Below are 17,744 nucleotides of genomic sequence, written 5' to 3' on the forward strand. Positions count from 1 at the left end.
TTTTACTTTTTCTTTTTCAGATTTCACTGTGGGGAAATAAGTGTGATCTGTCATTCTCAGGTGGAGAAAGTAGTTCTCAGGATACTGATGTACTAAATTCATTGGAAGACCTAAAACCTTTCATTTTATTGAATGATATGGAACATCTTTGGTCATTGCTTAGCAATTGCAAGAAAACAAGAGAAAAAGCTTCTGTTACTAGAGTGTATATTGTTCTCGATAATTGTGGATTTGAGCTTGTTACAGATTTAGTATTAGCCAACTTCTTGTTGTCCTCTGAACTGGCTACTGAGGTTCATTTTTATGGAAAAACAATTCCATGGTTTGTTTCTGATACTACTATACATGATTTTAATTGGTTAATTGAACAGGTAAAACATAGCAATCATAAGTGGATGTCCAAGTGTGGGGCCGACTGGGAAGAGTATATTAAAATGGGTAAATGGGTTTACCACAATCATATATTTTGGACTCTGCCTCATGAGTACTGTGCAATGCCTCAGGTTGCTCCCGACTTATATGCTGAACTACAGAAGGCACATTTAATTTTATTCAAGGGTGATTTGAATTATAGGAAGTTGACAGGTGACAGAAAATGGGAGTTTTCTGTTCCATTTCATCAGGCTCTGAATGGCTTCCATCCTGCACCCCTCTGTACCATAAGAACATTAAAAGCTGAAATTCAGGTTGGTCTGCAGCCTGGGCAAGGGGAACAGCTTCTGGCCTCTGAGCCCAGCTGGTGGACCACTGGAAAATACGGAATATTTCAGTACGATGGTCCCCTTTGACTTGATTTAGGTGCTCCTAGTTGCATAGAAAGATCTGATGAGCACCTTTTCATCCCCAGAAAAGGAACGCGTGAATTGAGTCGCCTGGCGGCTCTGTACGTGCTCTGGGAAGCTTAACTTCTCGGTGCCCATCTATGTACACTGGATGATTTTTCTTTTGAACATTTTGCCCCACTGCACTGTTTTGGGGATAGCTGGGTTAAGCAAGTTAAAGATATTTACATTTATATTGGAATTTTAGCAACTTTTTTTCAGGTTAAATACATAATTTCAAGTGCTTTTAATGAACTTTTTTTTTTTTTTTTTTTTTTTTGAGGCGGAGTCTCGCTCTGTCGCCCAGGCTGGAGTGCAGTGGCGCAATCTCGGCTCACTGCAAGCTCTGCCTCCCGGGTTCACGCCATTCTCCTGCCTCAGCCTCCCGAGTAGCTGGGACTACAGGCGCCCGCCACCATGCCCGGCTAATTTTTTTATATTTTTAGTAGAGACAGGGTTTCACTGTGGTCTCGATCTCCTGACCTCGTGATCCGCCCGCCTCGGCCTCCCAAAGTGCTGGGATTACAAGCGTGAGCCACCGCGCCCAGCCAATGAACTTATTTTTATCGGCTAGGAAGCAAAAAATAAGTGAGTTCTGCTTTTAGTTAGTTAACCCTGTTCTTTTCTTAAGTAGTACACTGCATGGTATTTAATAGTCCAGGAAGCATGGGATTTTATTTTGCTTGATTTTGGGCTCATGAAATAATAGCTCTATGAAAATGCACATCTTAATGACTCTTTGTAAAGAGAGGCATTTCTTACAACTGTGATGTTTGCTTACATAAAAGTTACCTCATAAGTTAATTCTAATTTTTATTCTCCTTGAATTTTTTATTTCATTTCAATAGCTTGTTTCATTTGCACGCCTTTGTATTTTGATTGACCTGTAGAATGGATGTTAGGAAACTCAAAATTGAACACAGTGAAACAAATGGTATTTGAAGAAATGTAATATCTTTTATATTCTATTTATGATATCCATAATCAAATGAGATTATTTTACCACATAAATGTTTTAAATAAACAGATTTTTAGTTTGCAGTTTTAGGAAAATGCTTTAGATAGAAAAAGTTCTTAGGCATTGAATTTGGAGTACTACCAACAATGAATGAATTTATTTTTTATATTTTTACACATTTTATTGGTCATTGTCACAGATACTAAATACTAAAAATTTCAGGTCAGTTTGTTTTGAAACTGAAATTGGAAATAAATCTGGAAATGTTTTGTTGCACTAAAATAATAAAAATGAATTGTACTGAAAATCTCATTGGTTTTGTTTTCCAGTGGGGAAAAGTCAAGAAAGGAAGATTAAAAATGAGATTTATGTAAAAAGAAACATAATATGTATTCTAGATGTTGCCAAAAGCAGTTATTAAATATCATTTATAAAAGGTTATTAGTCTATGCTCTTGCTAAGTATTAAAAAAGATTTTTGCAAAATGTTTATATAAATAGCTGTACATTTTGAATCTACTGTTTCTTTATCCACATGTGTGCCTGTTTTAAAGAGTAAGTTTGTAAAATGCTTCCATATTAGAATTATTTGTAGGCATTTGACATAATTTAGAAACACAGTTGTATATTTAGGGTGACTTCATAGCCACCGTGTGAGCTCCAGCACTGGAAGTAGTTCAGCACCCCCACTCCCCCATGAAAAAGAGCAAGGAAGCAAACTAGTGCGAGAAAGGTGGCACTGAGGAAGAGGAAGTCAGGTCAAGGTGGAATTTTTTTTAATGCTTAGCAAGAGGAAGGGCCTACCTATGTTTTCACCAGTTGATTTTTAAGTTTTAATGTTAGTTTAGTGTTGTTTTGTTTTTAAGACAGGGTCTCGCCCTATTTCCCTGGCTGGAGTGCAGTGGCATGATCACAGCTCACTGCAGTCTTGACCTCCCAGACTTAGGTGATCCTCTCACCCCAGCCTCTTCAGTAGCTGGAAATATGGGTGTGTGCCACCATGCCCAGCTAATTTTTTTTATTTTGTAGCGATGACGTCTCACTATGTTGCCCAGAGCTGGTCTCAAACTATTGGCTTCAACCTCCCAAAGTGCTAGGATTATAGGCAAGGCCACTGTGCCCAGCCTCACCAGTTGATTTTTTTTTTTTTTTTTGAGACGGAGTCTCACTCTGTTGCCAGGCTGGAGTCCAGTGGCGCAATCTCAGCTCACTGCAATCTCCGCCTCCCAGGTTCAAGTGGTTCTTCTGCCTCAGCCTCCCGAGTAGCTGGGATTACAGGCATGGGCCACCACCCCAGCTAATTTTTGTAGTTTTAGTAGAGACGGGGTTTCACCATGTTGGCCAGGATGGTCTCGATCTCCTGACCTCATGATCTGCCCGCCTCGACCTCCCAAAGTGCTGGGATTACAGGCGTGAGCCACCGCACCTTGCCCAGTTGATTTTTTAAAACAGCTTTACTGAAATATAAATACAATTCATCCATTTAAAGGGTACAGTATTTTAGTATATTCACAGGGTTGTTTTTGTTACCGCTAAAACAAACTAGTACCTATTGATAGTCATTCCCCTTTGCCCCCTCCTTAGCACTTGGCAACCATGAATCTTTCTGTCTATATGAATTTAGATGTTCTGGACATTACATATAAATAGAATCAAAATAGGCGGTCTTTTGTGAGTAGCTTATTTTGAAGGTTCATCAGTTGTATGTGTCAGTCAGTCCCAACTCTTCTCTAATTAGGACTCTACAAGTACTTCATCTTTTTTGATGGCTGAATACTTTTTTTTTTAAGAGATGGGGTTTTGCCATGTTGCCCAGCCTGGTCTCCGGCCTCCCAAAGTGCTGGGAGACCTCCCTGCACCAGGGAGTGCAGGAGACCTCCCTGGTCTCCTGGCCACCAGTCTTGGCCTCCTAAAGTGCTGGGATTGCAGTTGTGAGCCACTGCGCCCGGCCCAAATACTATTCCATTGTATGGACATACCATGTTTTATTCATTTGTCAGGTGATGGGCATTTGGGTTGTTTCCACTTTTTGACTATTATGAATAATGCTGCTATGACATTCATGTACAAGACTTGTGTATGTTTTCACTTCTTTTGGGTATATACGTAGGGGTGAAAGTGTTCCATCATATGGTAACTGTAATGTTTTGTGTGTCTGCCAAATACTTTCCCTGACGTGTTTGCACCATTTCACATTCCTTCCGACAATGCACGACGGCTCCAACTTCTCCACATTTTTGTCAGCACTTGTTACTCTTTTTTTTTGAGACAGAGTCTTGCTCTGTCACCCAGGCTGGAATGCAGTGGCATGATCTCGGCTCACTGCAACCTTGCCTCCTGGGTTCAAGTGATCCTCTTGCCTCAGTTTCCCAAGTAACTGGGATTACAGGCACGCACCACCATGCACCAGTTAATTTTTGTATTTTTTTTAGTAGAGACTGGGTTTCACCATGTTGGCCAGGCTGGTCTTGAACTCCTGACCTCAAGTAATCCACCCGCCTCAGTCTCCCAAAATGCTGGGATTACAGGCGTGAGCCACTGTGCCTGGCCTGTTATTAATAGTATCCGTGTTTTTGATTATAGCTGAACTGTTGGGTGCAAAGTGGGAATCTCATGCCTTTGAATGGCATTTCCCTAATGAATAATGTTAAGCATATTTTCATGTGCTCATTGGCCATTTGTGTATCTTCTTTGGGAAGATGTCTTCAATTCCTCTGCCCATTTAAACATTATCTTCTTATGAGTTATAAAATTTAAAAGATATATTCTGGGCTGGGCGCAGTGGCTCACGCCTGTAATCCCAGCACTTTGGGAGGCCAAGGCGGGCAGATCACAAGGTCAAGAGATTGAGACCATCCTGGCCAACATGCTGAAACCCTGTCTCTACTAAAAATACATAAATTAGCTGGGCATGGTGGCTTATGCCTGTAATCCTAGCTACTCGGGAGGCTGAGGCAGGAGAATCACTTGAACCAGGGCAGTAGAGGTCGCAGTGAGCCGAGGTCATGCCACTGCACGTCAGCCTGGTAACAAAGTGAGACTGTCTCAAAAAAAAAAAAAAATAATAATAATAATATATTCTGGCCAGGCGTGGTGGCTCACGTCTGTAATCCCAGCACTTTAGGAGGCCAAGGTGGGCAGATCATGAGGTCAGGAGTTTGAGACCAGCCTGACCAATATGGAGAAACCCCTTCTCTACTAAAAAATACAAAAATTAGCTGGGCATGGTGGCGCATGCCTATAGTCCCAGCTACTCAGGAGGCTGAGCCAAGAGAATCACTGGAACCTGGGAGGCCGAGGCTGCAGTGAGCCAAGATCACGCCACTGCACTCCAGCCTGGGCGATAAGAGCGAGACTCCATCTCAACAACAACAACTATATATATATATATATATATATAAAAAACATATATATATATTTTCTGGATACAGGTCTCTTATTGGACATATGACTTATAAATATTTTCTCCAATTCTGTGTGTGATCAATTTCTTGATGGTATCAGTTTGCAGCACAAACGTTTTAAATTTGGATAAATACTTTTATTGCAAAACATTGGTGTTGGAGCTGCTTAAAATCCTCTTAAGGGTCTCTAAAGTGAGGGACTGCCAACATTCTCTCAACCCCCCTCAAGACTCCCCGCATCCTGCTTCCAACACTCTTGTTTCCACCTGAGCAAATGTGGCCTACACATGTTTAGTATGGGTGCAGAGGAGCACAGTTTAGTATGGGTGCAGAGGAGCTCATCTTTCCGCTGAGGTTCTGCAATGGGGTGTGAATGGGTTTTCCACTGAAGAGCTGAGTAGCCTTCCCAAAATAGCATCTTTAATTCTTTCTCAACTGCTACCACACCTACATATGAAGTAAGTGTAGCTTATAAATTTCATGCAATACATTTTTATCAAGACGTAGATCCAGTATTGTAGGTATATTAGGATGAAAATGTAGATGAAGGGCAGGTAAATAATTATGCAGAGAATGGTGTTTTAACAGCAAGTGGACAAGATTTGTTGTCATGATCCAGCTTTTCTTTCTTTTTTTGAGAAGGAGTCTTGCTCTGTCACCCAGGCTGGAGTGCAGTGGCATAATCTTGGCTCACTGCAACCTCTGCCTCCGGGTTCAAGTGATTCTCCTGCTTCAGCCTCCCCAAATAGCTAGGACTACAGGTGCACGCCACCACGCCCAGCTAATTTTTTTTTTTGTATTTTTAGTAGAAACAGGGTTTCGCCATGTTGGCCAGGCTGGTCTAGAACTCCTGATCTCAGGTGATCTGCCCACCTTGGCCTCCCAAAGTGCTGGGATTACAGCCGTGAGCCACCGCGCCCAGCCATGGTCCAACTTTTCTTACTAATTTGAGGCAGTGTTTGTGTTTGATAAAATGCAGTAATTTTTCGAAACTTTATAAAGCCAAAATCCGAGTTGCTTATTCTCAAGGTCACGTTTCTATAAAAGAAAACGCACCAGCCACAAAAAGCAACACAGTTTAAACCTTTATTTGCATTTTAAGAAAACCCCAGAGTGGATTGAAAACATAGTTCAAAGTTGTTATTAAAATTTCCTCTCCCAATCATTTTTCTTTTTTTTTTTTTTTTTTTTTTTGAGACGGAGTCTCACTCTCTCACCCAGGCTGGAGTGCAGTGGCGCGATCTCGGCTCGCTGCAAGCTCCGCCTCCCGGGTTCACACCATTCTCCTGCCTCAGCCTCTCCGAGTAGCTGGGACTACAGGCGCCCGCCACCACGCCCGGCTAATTTTTTTGTACTTTTAGTAGAGACGGGGTTTCACCGTGGTCTCAATCTCCTGACCTCGTGATCCGCCCGCCTCGGCCTCCCAAAGTGCTGGGATTACAAGCGTGAGCCACCGCGCCCGGCCCCAATCATTTTTCTAACACAGTCCTCTCTGCCCAAACTCCCACTAAGCTTTATTCCAGAACATCTACAAAATGTCTTTTTTCCTCTTTTTGTCTCTACCCTCCTTTTTTTTTGCTAGATTGGGAGTGGAGAAGACTTTGAACACTTCTATGCATTCATGTCATTACCTAGATAAAGTGCTCATGCCATGTCTGACACTCATGGTAAGCATTAAGTGGTATCTTGAAATTGCAGCAAATGAATACAGCAGAGAAAAAAAAAACACCTCAGAAAAACAACAACAGTGTAGTAACACCATCTCCAAATACCCCGTTAAGATTTGATGTATATATTGCTAAGTTCTTCTTTATGTATAGACATACCTTTTTTTACATTTCTAAGATAAAAAAGCAGGATCATACCATTAAAACATTTTTTTTTTTTTTTTTGAGACAAGGTCTCACTCTGTCGCTCAGGCACTCACAGCAGCCTCGACCTCCTAGGCTCAAGTGATCTTCCTACCTCAGCCTTCCAAGTAGCTGAGACTACAGGCATGCACCACCATGCCTGGCTAATTTAAATTTTTTTTGTAGAGATGAAGTCTCACTATGTTGCCCAGGCTGGTCTCAAACTACTGGGCTCAAACGAGACTACTGCCTCAACCTCCCAAAGTGCTGGGATTACAGGCATGAGCCTATACCCAGACTTTTATTTTATTTTTTTTAATTCTTAAGTATTTTTCCAACTTTTAACTTTTGTTTGGTTGGTTTTGTTCTTGTTGTCATTTTACTTTTTGTGGGGTTTTTGTTTGTTTAGTTTACTAATTAATTCATGTTAGACGGATAGGAGGTTTTTTTGTTTTGTTTTGAGACGCAGTTTCACTCTTGTCCCTCAGGCTGGAGTGCAATGGCACAATCTTGGTTCATTGCAACCTCTGCCTCCCAGGTTCAAGCGATTCTCCTGCCTCAGCCTCCCGAGTAGCTGGGATTACAGGCGCCTGCCACCATGCCCGGCTAATTTTTGTATTTTAGTAGAGACGGAGTTTCGCCATGTTGGCCAGGCTGGTCTCGAACTCCTGACCTCAGGTAATCTACCCGCCTCGGCCTCCCAAAGTGCCGGGATCACAGGCGTGAGCCACTGTGCCCCGCCAGGAGATTTTTTTTTTTTTTTTCTGGATAGCAATATGACCCTCGTACTAAATAATGGCCTGAGACTCATAAATACTTGATTTATAATTCTTGATTGTCTTAGTCCATTGGTGACACTATAACAAAATACCTGAGGCTGGGTAGTCTAAAAACGACAGAAATTTATTTCTCATCGTTCTGGAGGCTGGGAGTCCAAGATCAAGGTGCCAGCAGGTTTGTTGACTGGTGAGGTCCTGGTCTCAGCTTCCAAGATGGTGCCTTGTTGCTGCGTCTTCTAGAGGAGGGGAGGAACACTATGTCCTCACGTGGAGAAGGCGGACGGGAGTTGAATGCCGCGTGACGCCTCTGAAACCCATCTGTGAAGGAGGATCCCTCCTGACCAAATCACCTCTTAAAGGCCCCGCCTATTAATATCACCCTATTGGCCACCAGTTTCAGCACATGAATTTTGGAGGGGATAGATTCAAATCATAGCACCAGTCTACTATGAAGTATGTGACCTGAGTCACATTCTTACCATTTTGCTGGAAAAAAAAAACGTTAATTCCGGCCAATTTAAACTACATTGAATACCAAACTCAAATTACCCGAGGGAAACTGAAAACTTGCTGAAAGGTATTAACATTCTGGCACCCCCTAGTGGCCACCTGAATATTCTGTAAAACCTGATTTTTTTCCATTTTGCTTTTCTTTGGTGTGGCACATTTTTCGTTTTCACTTTATTTACTATTACTTCATCCCTTTTTTTTTTTTTTTTTTTTTGAGGCGGAGTCTCGCTCTGTCGCCCAGGCTGGAGTGCAGTGGCGCGATCTCGGCTCACTGCAAGCTCCGCCTCCCGGGTTCACGCCATTCTCCTGCCTCAGCCTCTCCCAGTAGCTGGGACTACAGGCGCCCGCCACCACGCCCGGCTAATTTTTTTGTATTTTTAGTAGAGACGGGGTTTCACCGTGGTCTCGATCTCCTGACTTCGTGATCTGCCCGCCTCGGCCTCCCAAAGTGCTGGGATTACAAGCGTGAGCCACCGCGCCCGGCACTTCATCCCATTTTTAAACCTTTTAGAAAATAAAAGGGAACATCAGTTCATACAGAAGACACTTCTAACTTGTCGATTCCCACTAATCTTACATTTCTTAGGGCAGCCACCACCTGTATCTTCTGTGCATTTGTCCTACACACAATTGAACACAGTAGTTGCTCAATGAATGACTGATTGATAGGTAATGCATTCCAGTGTTTGAAATATTTCTTGTTTTGTTTTGCTTTGTTTTTTGAGATGGAGTCTCGCTTTGTCACCCAGGCTGGAGTGCAATGGTGTGATTTCGGCTCACTGCAACCTCCGACTCCCGGGTTCAAGCGATTCTCCTGCCTCAGCCCCCCGAGTACCTGGGATTACAGGCGTGCGCCACCACACTTGGCTAATTTTTTTGTGTGTGTGTATTTTTAGTAGAGACAGGGTTTCACCATGTTGGTGAAGCTTGTCTCGAACCCCTGAACTCAAGTGATCCACCCACCTCGGCCTCCCAAAGTGCTGGGATTACAGGCATAAGCCATCATGCCTGGCCTTGAAATATTTCTTTAAAACTGAGCTGATGCTATTTAAATTGAACTCTGAAGGATTAAGTGGATCTGTTGGAAAGCCTGACATATAAGGAGATCAATAGTACTTGTTGAATGAACAAAGGGATATATATTTTATATAATTGAGGGTTTTCTTTTTTCTTTTCTTTTTTTTGAGACGGAGTATTGCTCTTGTTGCCGAGGCTGGAGTGCAGTGGCGCAATCTTGGCACCCTGCAAACTCCACCTCCTGGGTTCAAGCGATTCTCCTGCCTCAGCCTCCTGAGTAGCTGGGATTACAGGCGTGCGCCCCTGTGCCCAGCTAATTTTGTATTTTTAGTAGAGATGGGGTTTCACCATGTTGGTCAGGCTGTTCTTGAACGCCTAACCTCAGGTGATCCACCCGCCTCGGCCTCCCAAAGTGCTGGAATTACAGGCGTGAGCCACCGCACCCGGCCTGAGAGTTTTTGATAAGTGTATGCTTCTTTAAATACTGCTTTGTTCCTTCAATATTATAATCAATTTTCCGTTTGTTAAAAATTCTTCAAAATGTATTTTTTTTTTTTTTTTTGAGACAGGTCCTGGCTCTGATGCCTAGGCTGGAGTGCAGTGGCACGATCATGGCTCTTTGCAACTTCCACCTCCCAGGCTCAAGATATCCTCCCACCTCAGCCTCCCGAGTAGCTGGGACTACAGACACCTACCAGTACACCTGGCTAATTTTTGTATTTTTGGCAAATACGGCGTCTTCCTATGTTGCCCAGACTTGTCTCTAACTCCTGGGCTCAAGCGATCCTCCTGCCTTGGCCTCCCAAAGTGCTAGGATTACAGGCATGAGCCACTGTGCCCAGGCCAAAAATGTGATTTTTAAATGGCTACATTCATCATATGACTAGATCATAGTTTATTTTGCTATATAGATTGTTAAAAAATTTTGCTACTAGAAAAAAAACTGAAATGAACATCTTTGGACAACTAAAAGTCTTCAGATACTGCTAATTATTAAGAGCCACCCAGTTACTCTAGTCCACCTAGAATAGTGTTTGCATTAGATTCATAGCCCCAAGTTGTCAATATCAAGTAACTGCTTATCATGGGGAGGGAAACTGCTTTTTCCTCTACTTTTTTTATTATTTATTTATTTATTTATTTTGAGACAAAATCTCGTTCTGTTGCTCCGGCTCGAGTGCAGTGGTGTGATCTTGGCTCACTGCAACTTCTGCATCCTGGTTCAAGCGATTCTCCTGCCTGAGCCTCTCAAGTAGCTGGGATTACAGGTGCTGGCCACCACGCCCGGCTAATTTTGTATTTTTAGTTGAGACAGGGTTTTATCATGCTGGCCAGGTTGGTCTCAAGCTCCTGGCCTCAGGTGGATCCACCTGCCTCGGCCTACCAAAGTGCTGGATTACAGGTGTGAGCTACCACGCCTGGCCACAGATTTTTGTTTTTAATGTTTTGTTAACTATTTCTATGTAATTTTTCCCTTTGCATTGTTTATTTAACGCATTTACACAGTTTATTTGGAGGAGTCCACGGCACAAACAGTTATGAACATGTGCTCGTTTTTTCTTGTTCCCCCAATTCTCTTTCCTTTTCACAAAGTTGATGAAAGGCATGACTGATTTTATTTATTTATTTATTTATTTATTTATTTATTTATTTATGGGACGGAGTCTTACTTTGTCACCGAGGCTGGAGTGCAGTGGCACGATCTCAGCTCACTGCAACCTCCGCCTCCTGGGTTCAAGCGATTATTCTGCCTCAGCCCCCTGAGTAGCTGGGGCTACAGGCAAGCGCCACCACACCTGGCTAATTTTTGTATTTTTAGTAGAGATGGGGTTTCACCATGTTGGTCAGGCTTGTCTTGAACTTCTGACCTCGTGATCCACCTGCCTCGGCCTCCCAAAGTGTTGGGATTACAGGCGTGAGCCACCACGCCCGTCCCATTTATTTAATTTTTTGAATCAAAGGGGAGATGCATTATAGTGTACTTTTTTTTTCCCATCTCAAATCTCACTTAATGCTAAGCCTTTCTTGTGCAGCTCCATGCCGTCAAAAGATCTTTAAAAGAAACAGTAGATTTCACATGTGTACAAGGATTGAGTCATCCTTAACATTATTAAGAGGATTTTTACAATTGAAAAGGATGTTTCAGGCCACCAAGCAGCTGGAAGCCAGTGGGTAAGATTTTGGAGGGAAATGGTTTTTGTGAACAAATGGAAATGATTTGACCAGGACACACTGGCTCACTCTTCTAACCAAATGGATGACAGAAAAGTTGTGTTTTGCTCTCAACTTGAAATCCAAAATTCTACTTGTATAAATCAATCTAATTCCTGCCTCATCTTTGATAACATTACTGATAAACTGTTTAAAACTAAATGAGGTCCAACTTTACATTAATCTGTGAAAGTATGCATTAATTTTCCATTTTTATTTTTTATTTTTTCTCATCATTTCTCAAATGGAATGTGATTTGAACCACTGAAATCCAAATAATTGTGGTCTTGGAGAAGACTCATCAGCCACTTCCATTACTGAGATGGATTCAAAGAGTCAATAACTTGGGCAAGCGTCCGTCCAGTCCCAGCTCTGTTACTAAATAAGTATGTCATTTGAAGATAGGTCACAAAATCTAGCTAGCTTTTCATTCATTTTGCTACTTAACGTCGTTATATATACGCAGAAAACTCACTTTTAGCTCTGTGTGTGATTTTAGGATCTAATTGCTTATGCTTTTTGCCACGCACCAAGCAATCCTATTTGATCGTGCACAAAAGTTGGCACTTTATCGCCGGGCGCGGTGGCTCACGCCTGTAATCCCAGAACTTTGGGAGGCCGAGGCGGGCGGATCATGAGGTCAGGAGATCGAGACCACGGTGAAACCCCGTCTCTACTAAAAATATAAAAAAATTAGCCGGGCATGGTGGTGGGCGCCTGTAGTCCCAGCTACTCGGGAGGCTGAGGCAGGAGAATGGTGTGAACCCGGGAGGCGGAGCTTGCAGTGAGCCGAGATCGCACCACTGCACTCCAGCCTGGGCGACAGAGCGAGACTCCGTCTCAAAAAAAAAAAAAAGTCGGCACTTTGTAGAAAATTCTACTTCCTTCTGCCTACTTAGCTTATGTCATTTTTTTTCTTCACGGAAAACTCTACTTTTTCTCTCTGCTAATCCATTTAACTCATTGAAGTATCAGCTAAATCCCATCTTGATTTCCATCCATAAGGTGATGACTCCCACGTCCACATTGGGCAGGTTGGTGGTATCTCGCTCTTTTTTTTTCCCCCAAGATGGAGTCTCGCTCTGTCGCCCAGGCTGGAGTGCAGTGGTGCAATCTCCGCTCACGGCAACCTCTGCCTGCCAGGTTCAAGAGATTCTCCTGCCTCAGCCTCCGGAGTAGCCGGGATTACAGGCGTGCTCCACCACGCCCAGCCAATTTTGGTATTTTTAGTAGAAACAGGGTTTCACCATGTTGGTCAGGCTGGTCTCAAACTCCTGATCTTGTGATCTGCCCCTCTCAGTCTCCCAAAGTGCTGGGATTACAGGCATGAGCCACTGTGCCCGGCCAGTTGGTGGTATCTCTTATACAACAACACACTTTTGCAAGTTTACTGCTTTTATGGGGAGTTTAAAATGGTTTCTATAAGACAAATCGTGAAGATATAATTAAATGTATTAGTAAGTTTCACTCGAGTCCGTGTGAAGAGACCACCAAACAGGCTTTGTGTGAGCAATAAAGCTGTTTATTTCACCTGGGTGCAGGTGGGCTGAGTCCGAAGAGAGTCAGCGAAGAGAGATAAGGGTGGGGCCATTTTATAGGATTTGGGTAGGTAAAGGAAAATTACAGTCAAAGGGGGGTTATTCTCTGGCAGGCAGGAGTGGGGGTCACAAGGTGCTCAGTAGGGGAGCTTTTGAGCCAGGATGAGCCAGGAGAAGGAATTTCACAAGACAATGTCATCAGTTAAGGCAGGAACAGGCCATTTTCACTTCTTTTCTGGTGGAATGTCATCAGTTAAGGCAGGAACCGGCCATCTAGATGTGTACGTGCAGGTCACGGGATATGATGGCTTAGCTTGGGCTCAGAGGCCTGACATTCCTGTCTTCTTATATTAATAAGAAAAATAAAATGAAATAGTGGTAAAGTGTTGGGACAGCGAAAATTTTGGGGGATGGTATGGAGAGATAATGGGCAATGTTTCTCAGGGCTTCTTCGAGCAGGATTAGGGGCGGCGTGGGAACCTAGAGTGGGAGAGATTAAGCTGAAGGAAGATTTTGTGGTAAGGGGTGATATTGTGGGGTTGTTAGAAGAAACATGTCATTTAGAATTATTGGTGATGGCCTGGATACTGTTTTGTATGAATTGAAAAACTAAATGGAATAAGAGAAGGAGAAAAACAGGTATAAAAGGTCTAAGAATTGGGAGGACCCAGGATATCTGATAGAGAGTGCCTAACGAGATTCAGCATAATCCTGCCAGCAAAGATTATTTATTTACTTCAAGAGTTTAGAGTGGCGGTTTGGGGATAGCACCAGGAGATAAGCTGTGATGGCTTGGAGAAACAGTGTAAACCGGCAGTGTAAACAAGAGCAGGGCATGTATGAGTAGTTGAGAATGGTGAATAGGAGTATGACTAGACAGAGATAGTAGGGATGACAAGTTTTTGGGGCACAGTCTAAGTTGGTCTGGTGTCTGGAATGAGACTAGGGCCTAATAAAAAGGAGCGTCTATACAGGAGCTTAAATGGGCTGTACCTTGTAGCATTCTGAGGACAGGCCTGAATTCTGAGAAGCAAAAGTGGTAAAAGTATTGTCCAGTCCTTTTTAAGTTGGTGGCTGAGCTTGGTGAGGTGTGTTTTTAATAGACCATTAGTCTGTTCTACTTTTCCTGAAGACTGAGGACTGTAAGGGATATAAAGGTTTCACTGAATACTAAGAGCCTGAAAAACTGCTTGGCTGATTTGACTAATAAAGGCTGGTCTGTTATCAGACTGTATAGAAGAGGGAAGGCTAAACTGAGGAATTATGTCTGACAGAAGGGAAGAAATGACTGCGGTGGCCTTCTCAGACACTGTAAGAAAGGCCTCTACCTATCCAGTGAAAGTGTCTACCCAGACTAAGAGATATTTTAGTTTTCTGACTTGGGGCATGTTGAGTAAAGCTAATTTGCTAGTCCTGGGCAGGGGCAAATCCCCGAGCTTGATGTGTAGGAAAGGGAGGAGGCCTGAACAATCCCTGAGGGGTAGTAGAATAGCAGATGGAACACTGAGAAGTGATCTCCTTGAGGATAGATTTCCACGATGGAAAGGAAATGAGAGGTTGTAAGAGACGGGCTAGCGGCTTGTAACCTACATGGAAGACGTTATGAAATGACGACAGAATAGAATGGGTGTGTGAGGCTGGAAGGAGATATTTTCCTTGGTCTAAGAACCATTTGCCTTGTGTGGGAAGAGATTGATAGGTGGAAGTTTCAGCAGGGGAGTAGGTGGGAGTGACCGATGTGAAGGAGAAAAACTGGCCTTGAGGGACAGAAGTCGGAGAGCTAGCTGCTTGTCTAGCCACCTTATCAGCATAAGCGTTGCCTAGAGCAATGGGATCTGACTCCTCTTGCAGTGAATGACTTCAGCTTCTTTTGGAAGTAAAGCGGCCTTGAGTAGAGTTTTTATTAAAGAGGCATTAATGATGGAGGACCTTTGTGTAGTGAGAAAACCTCTTTCAGCCCATATGACCGCATGGTGGTGCAGAATATGAAAGGCATATTTAGAGTCAGTATAGATATTGATGCGTAGTCCTTTTGCAAGAGTGAGGGCTTGAGTTAAGAAAACTAGTTCGGCTTGCTGAGAGGTAGTGGAGGGGGGCACAGCGGCAGTCTCAGTGATAGATGTGGAAGATACTATAGCATAGCCTGCCTTCGCTGGTGAGTGGCGATTAGGCCTGGTGGAACTGCCATCAATAAACCAAGTGTGATCAGGGTGAGAAACAGGGAAGAAGGAAATGTGGGGAAATGGGGCGAACGTCAGGTGGATCAGAGAGATGCAGTCATGAGGGTCAGGTGTGGTATCCGGAATAATGTGGGGAGGCCGGATTGAAGTCTGGGCCAGGAACAACGGTAATTGTGGGAGACTCAACAAAGAGTGAGTACAGCTGAAGGAGCCGGGAAACAGAAAGTATATGCGTCAGGTATGAGGAAGAAAATAGATTTTGGAAGTTATGAGAACTGTAGAGAGTGAGTTGAGCATAGTTTGTGATTTTGAGGGCCTCTAAAAGTATTAAAGCAGCGGCAGCCGCTGCACGCAGACATGAGGGCTAGGCTAAAACAGTAAGGTTTGCACAGAAAGGCTACAGGGTGTGGTCCTGGCTCTTGTGTAAGAATTCTGACCATGCTAACTATGCCTAGGAAGGAAAGGAGTTGTTGTTTTGTAGAACGTGCTGGGGTTTGAGAGGTCAGACACAATTGGCAGGGAGAGCACGTGTGTTTTTATGAGAATTAGGCTGAGATAGGTAACAGATGAGGAAGAAATTTGGGCTTGACTGAAGTAATGGGGGCTGTCTGTGAAGCTTTGCGGCAGTACAGCCTAGGTAGTTTGCTGAACTTGATGGGTGTTAGGGTCAGTCCAAGTGAAAGCTAAGAGAGGCTGGGATGATGGGTGCAAAGGAATAGTAAAGAAAACATGTTTGAGATCTAGAACAGAATAATGGATTGTGGAGGGAGGTATTGAGGATAGGAGAGTATATGGGTTTGGCACCACGGGGTGGATAGGCAAGACAATTTGGTTGAAAAGGCACAGATCCTGAACTAACTTGTAAGGCTTGTCTGGTTTTAGGACAGGTAAAATGGGGGAATTGTAAGGAGAGTTTATAGGCTTTAAAAGGCCATGCTGTAGCAGGCGAGTGATAACAGGCTTTAATCTTTTTAAAGCGTGCTGCGGGATGGGATATTGGCGTTGAGTGGGGTAAGCGTGATTAGGTTTTAATGAGATGGTAAGGGGTGGATGATGGGTCGCCAAGGAGGAAGTAGAGGTATCTTATACTTGTGGGTTAAGGTGGGGGGATACAAGAGGAGGATGTGAAGGAGGCTTTGAACTGGGGGAAAAGGTGGCAATGAGGTGTGGCTGTAGCCCAGGAATAGTCAGGGAAGCAGATAATTTAGTTAAAGTGTCTCGGCCTAATAAGGAACTGGGCAGGTGGGGATAACTAAAAAGGAGTGCTTAAAAGAGTATTGTCTAAGTTGGCACCAGCGTTGGGGAGTTTTAAGAGGTTTAGAAGCCTGGCTGTCAATACCCACAACAGTTATGGAGGCAACGGAAACAGGCCTTTGAAAAGAAGGTAATGTGGAGTGGGTAGCCTCCGTATTGATTAAGAAGGGGACGGACTTAGCTTCCACTGTGAGTTACCCAGAGCGTCTGTGATGGTCCTGTAGGCTTCCGAGGCGATTGGGCGGTGTCAGTCTTCAGCTGCTAAGCCGAGAAGATCTAGGAAGGAGTCAGTAAGAGAGCCTTGGGCCAGAGTTCCAGGGGCTCTGGGAGTGGCTGCCAGGTGAGTTGAACAGTCCGATTTTCAGTGGGGTCCCACACAGATGGGACGTGGCTTAGGAGGAATCCCGGGCTGTGGGCATTCCTGTGCCCGGTAGCTAGATTTCTGGCACTTGTAGCAAGCTCCTGGGGGAGGAGGTTCTGGAGGAACGCCTGGCCACTGCGGTTCAGGTGTTTGGAAGTTCTTGTGCGCTGGAGATGTGGCTGGGGTTTGTCTCACAGTGGAGGCAAGGAATTGCAACTTTTTTTTTTTTATTGTTGTACACCTTGAAGGCGAGGTTAATTAAATCCTGTTGTGGGGTTTGAGGGCCGGAATTTAATTTTTGGAGTTTTATTTAATGTCAGGAGCAGATTGGGTAATAAAATGTATATTAAGACTAAGACGGCTTTTTGACCTTTTAGGGTCTAGGGTTGTAAAGCGTCTCAGGGTTGCTGCTGAACGAGCCATGAACTGGGCTGGGTTTTTTATATTTAATGAAAGAGCCTAAATGTTCACTGATTTGGGAGAGGTCTGATAAAGAAAAAGGAGCATTAACCTTGACTATGCCTTTAGCTTCAGCCACCTTTTTAAGAGGAAATTGCTGGGCAGGTGGGGGACGGCTACTCACGGAATGAAACTGTAAACTGGACCGAGTGTGAGGAGGGGAGGTGATAAAAGGATTACAGGGTGGAGGAGCGGAGGCTGAGGAAGAATTGGGACCTAGCTCGGCCTGGCGAGGAGCAGCCTGGTGAGGAGGGGAGAGGTCAGATGGGTCTGTAGAAAAGGAAGATTAGAAAGACTCAGCGATGCTTGGGATTGGGACTGGGGACAGGTGGGAGGGAAAGAAGGAAGATTTGGGATGAGTTGTATTGGAAACAGACTAGAGAGGGACTGATGTGTAGAAGAA

The 17,744-nt window shown here is 43.8% G+C and overlaps 1 protein-coding gene across 2 annotated transcripts in view; it reads left to right on the forward strand.

Annotated features, from left to right (window-relative positions):
* ARMT1 (acidic residue methyltransferase 1) overlaps window positions 1-17,744 on the forward strand; it is a 172,199-nt gene that overhangs the window by 15,298 nt on the left and 139,157 nt on the right. The window contains exon 5 of one of the 2 annotated variants that reach the window (XM_055267494.2): window positions 21-2,086. The exons of the other annotated variant lie outside the window; for it this stretch is intronic. Within the exon in view, the coding sequence (XP_055123469.1) occupies window positions 21-788 (768 nt within the window). The 3' untranslated portion in view covers window positions 789-2,086. Of the gene's footprint in view, window positions 1-20; window positions 2,087-17,744 lie in introns of those variants that run through there. 2 annotated transcript variants of the gene reach the window in all.

The sequence above is a fragment of the Symphalangus syndactylus genome, chromosome 2, assembly GCF_028878055.3.
Source record: "Symphalangus syndactylus isolate Jambi chromosome 2, NHGRI_mSymSyn1-v2.1_pri, whole genome shotgun sequence".
Taxonomy (NCBI): domain Eukaryota; kingdom Metazoa; phylum Chordata; class Mammalia; order Primates; family Hylobatidae; genus Symphalangus; species Symphalangus syndactylus.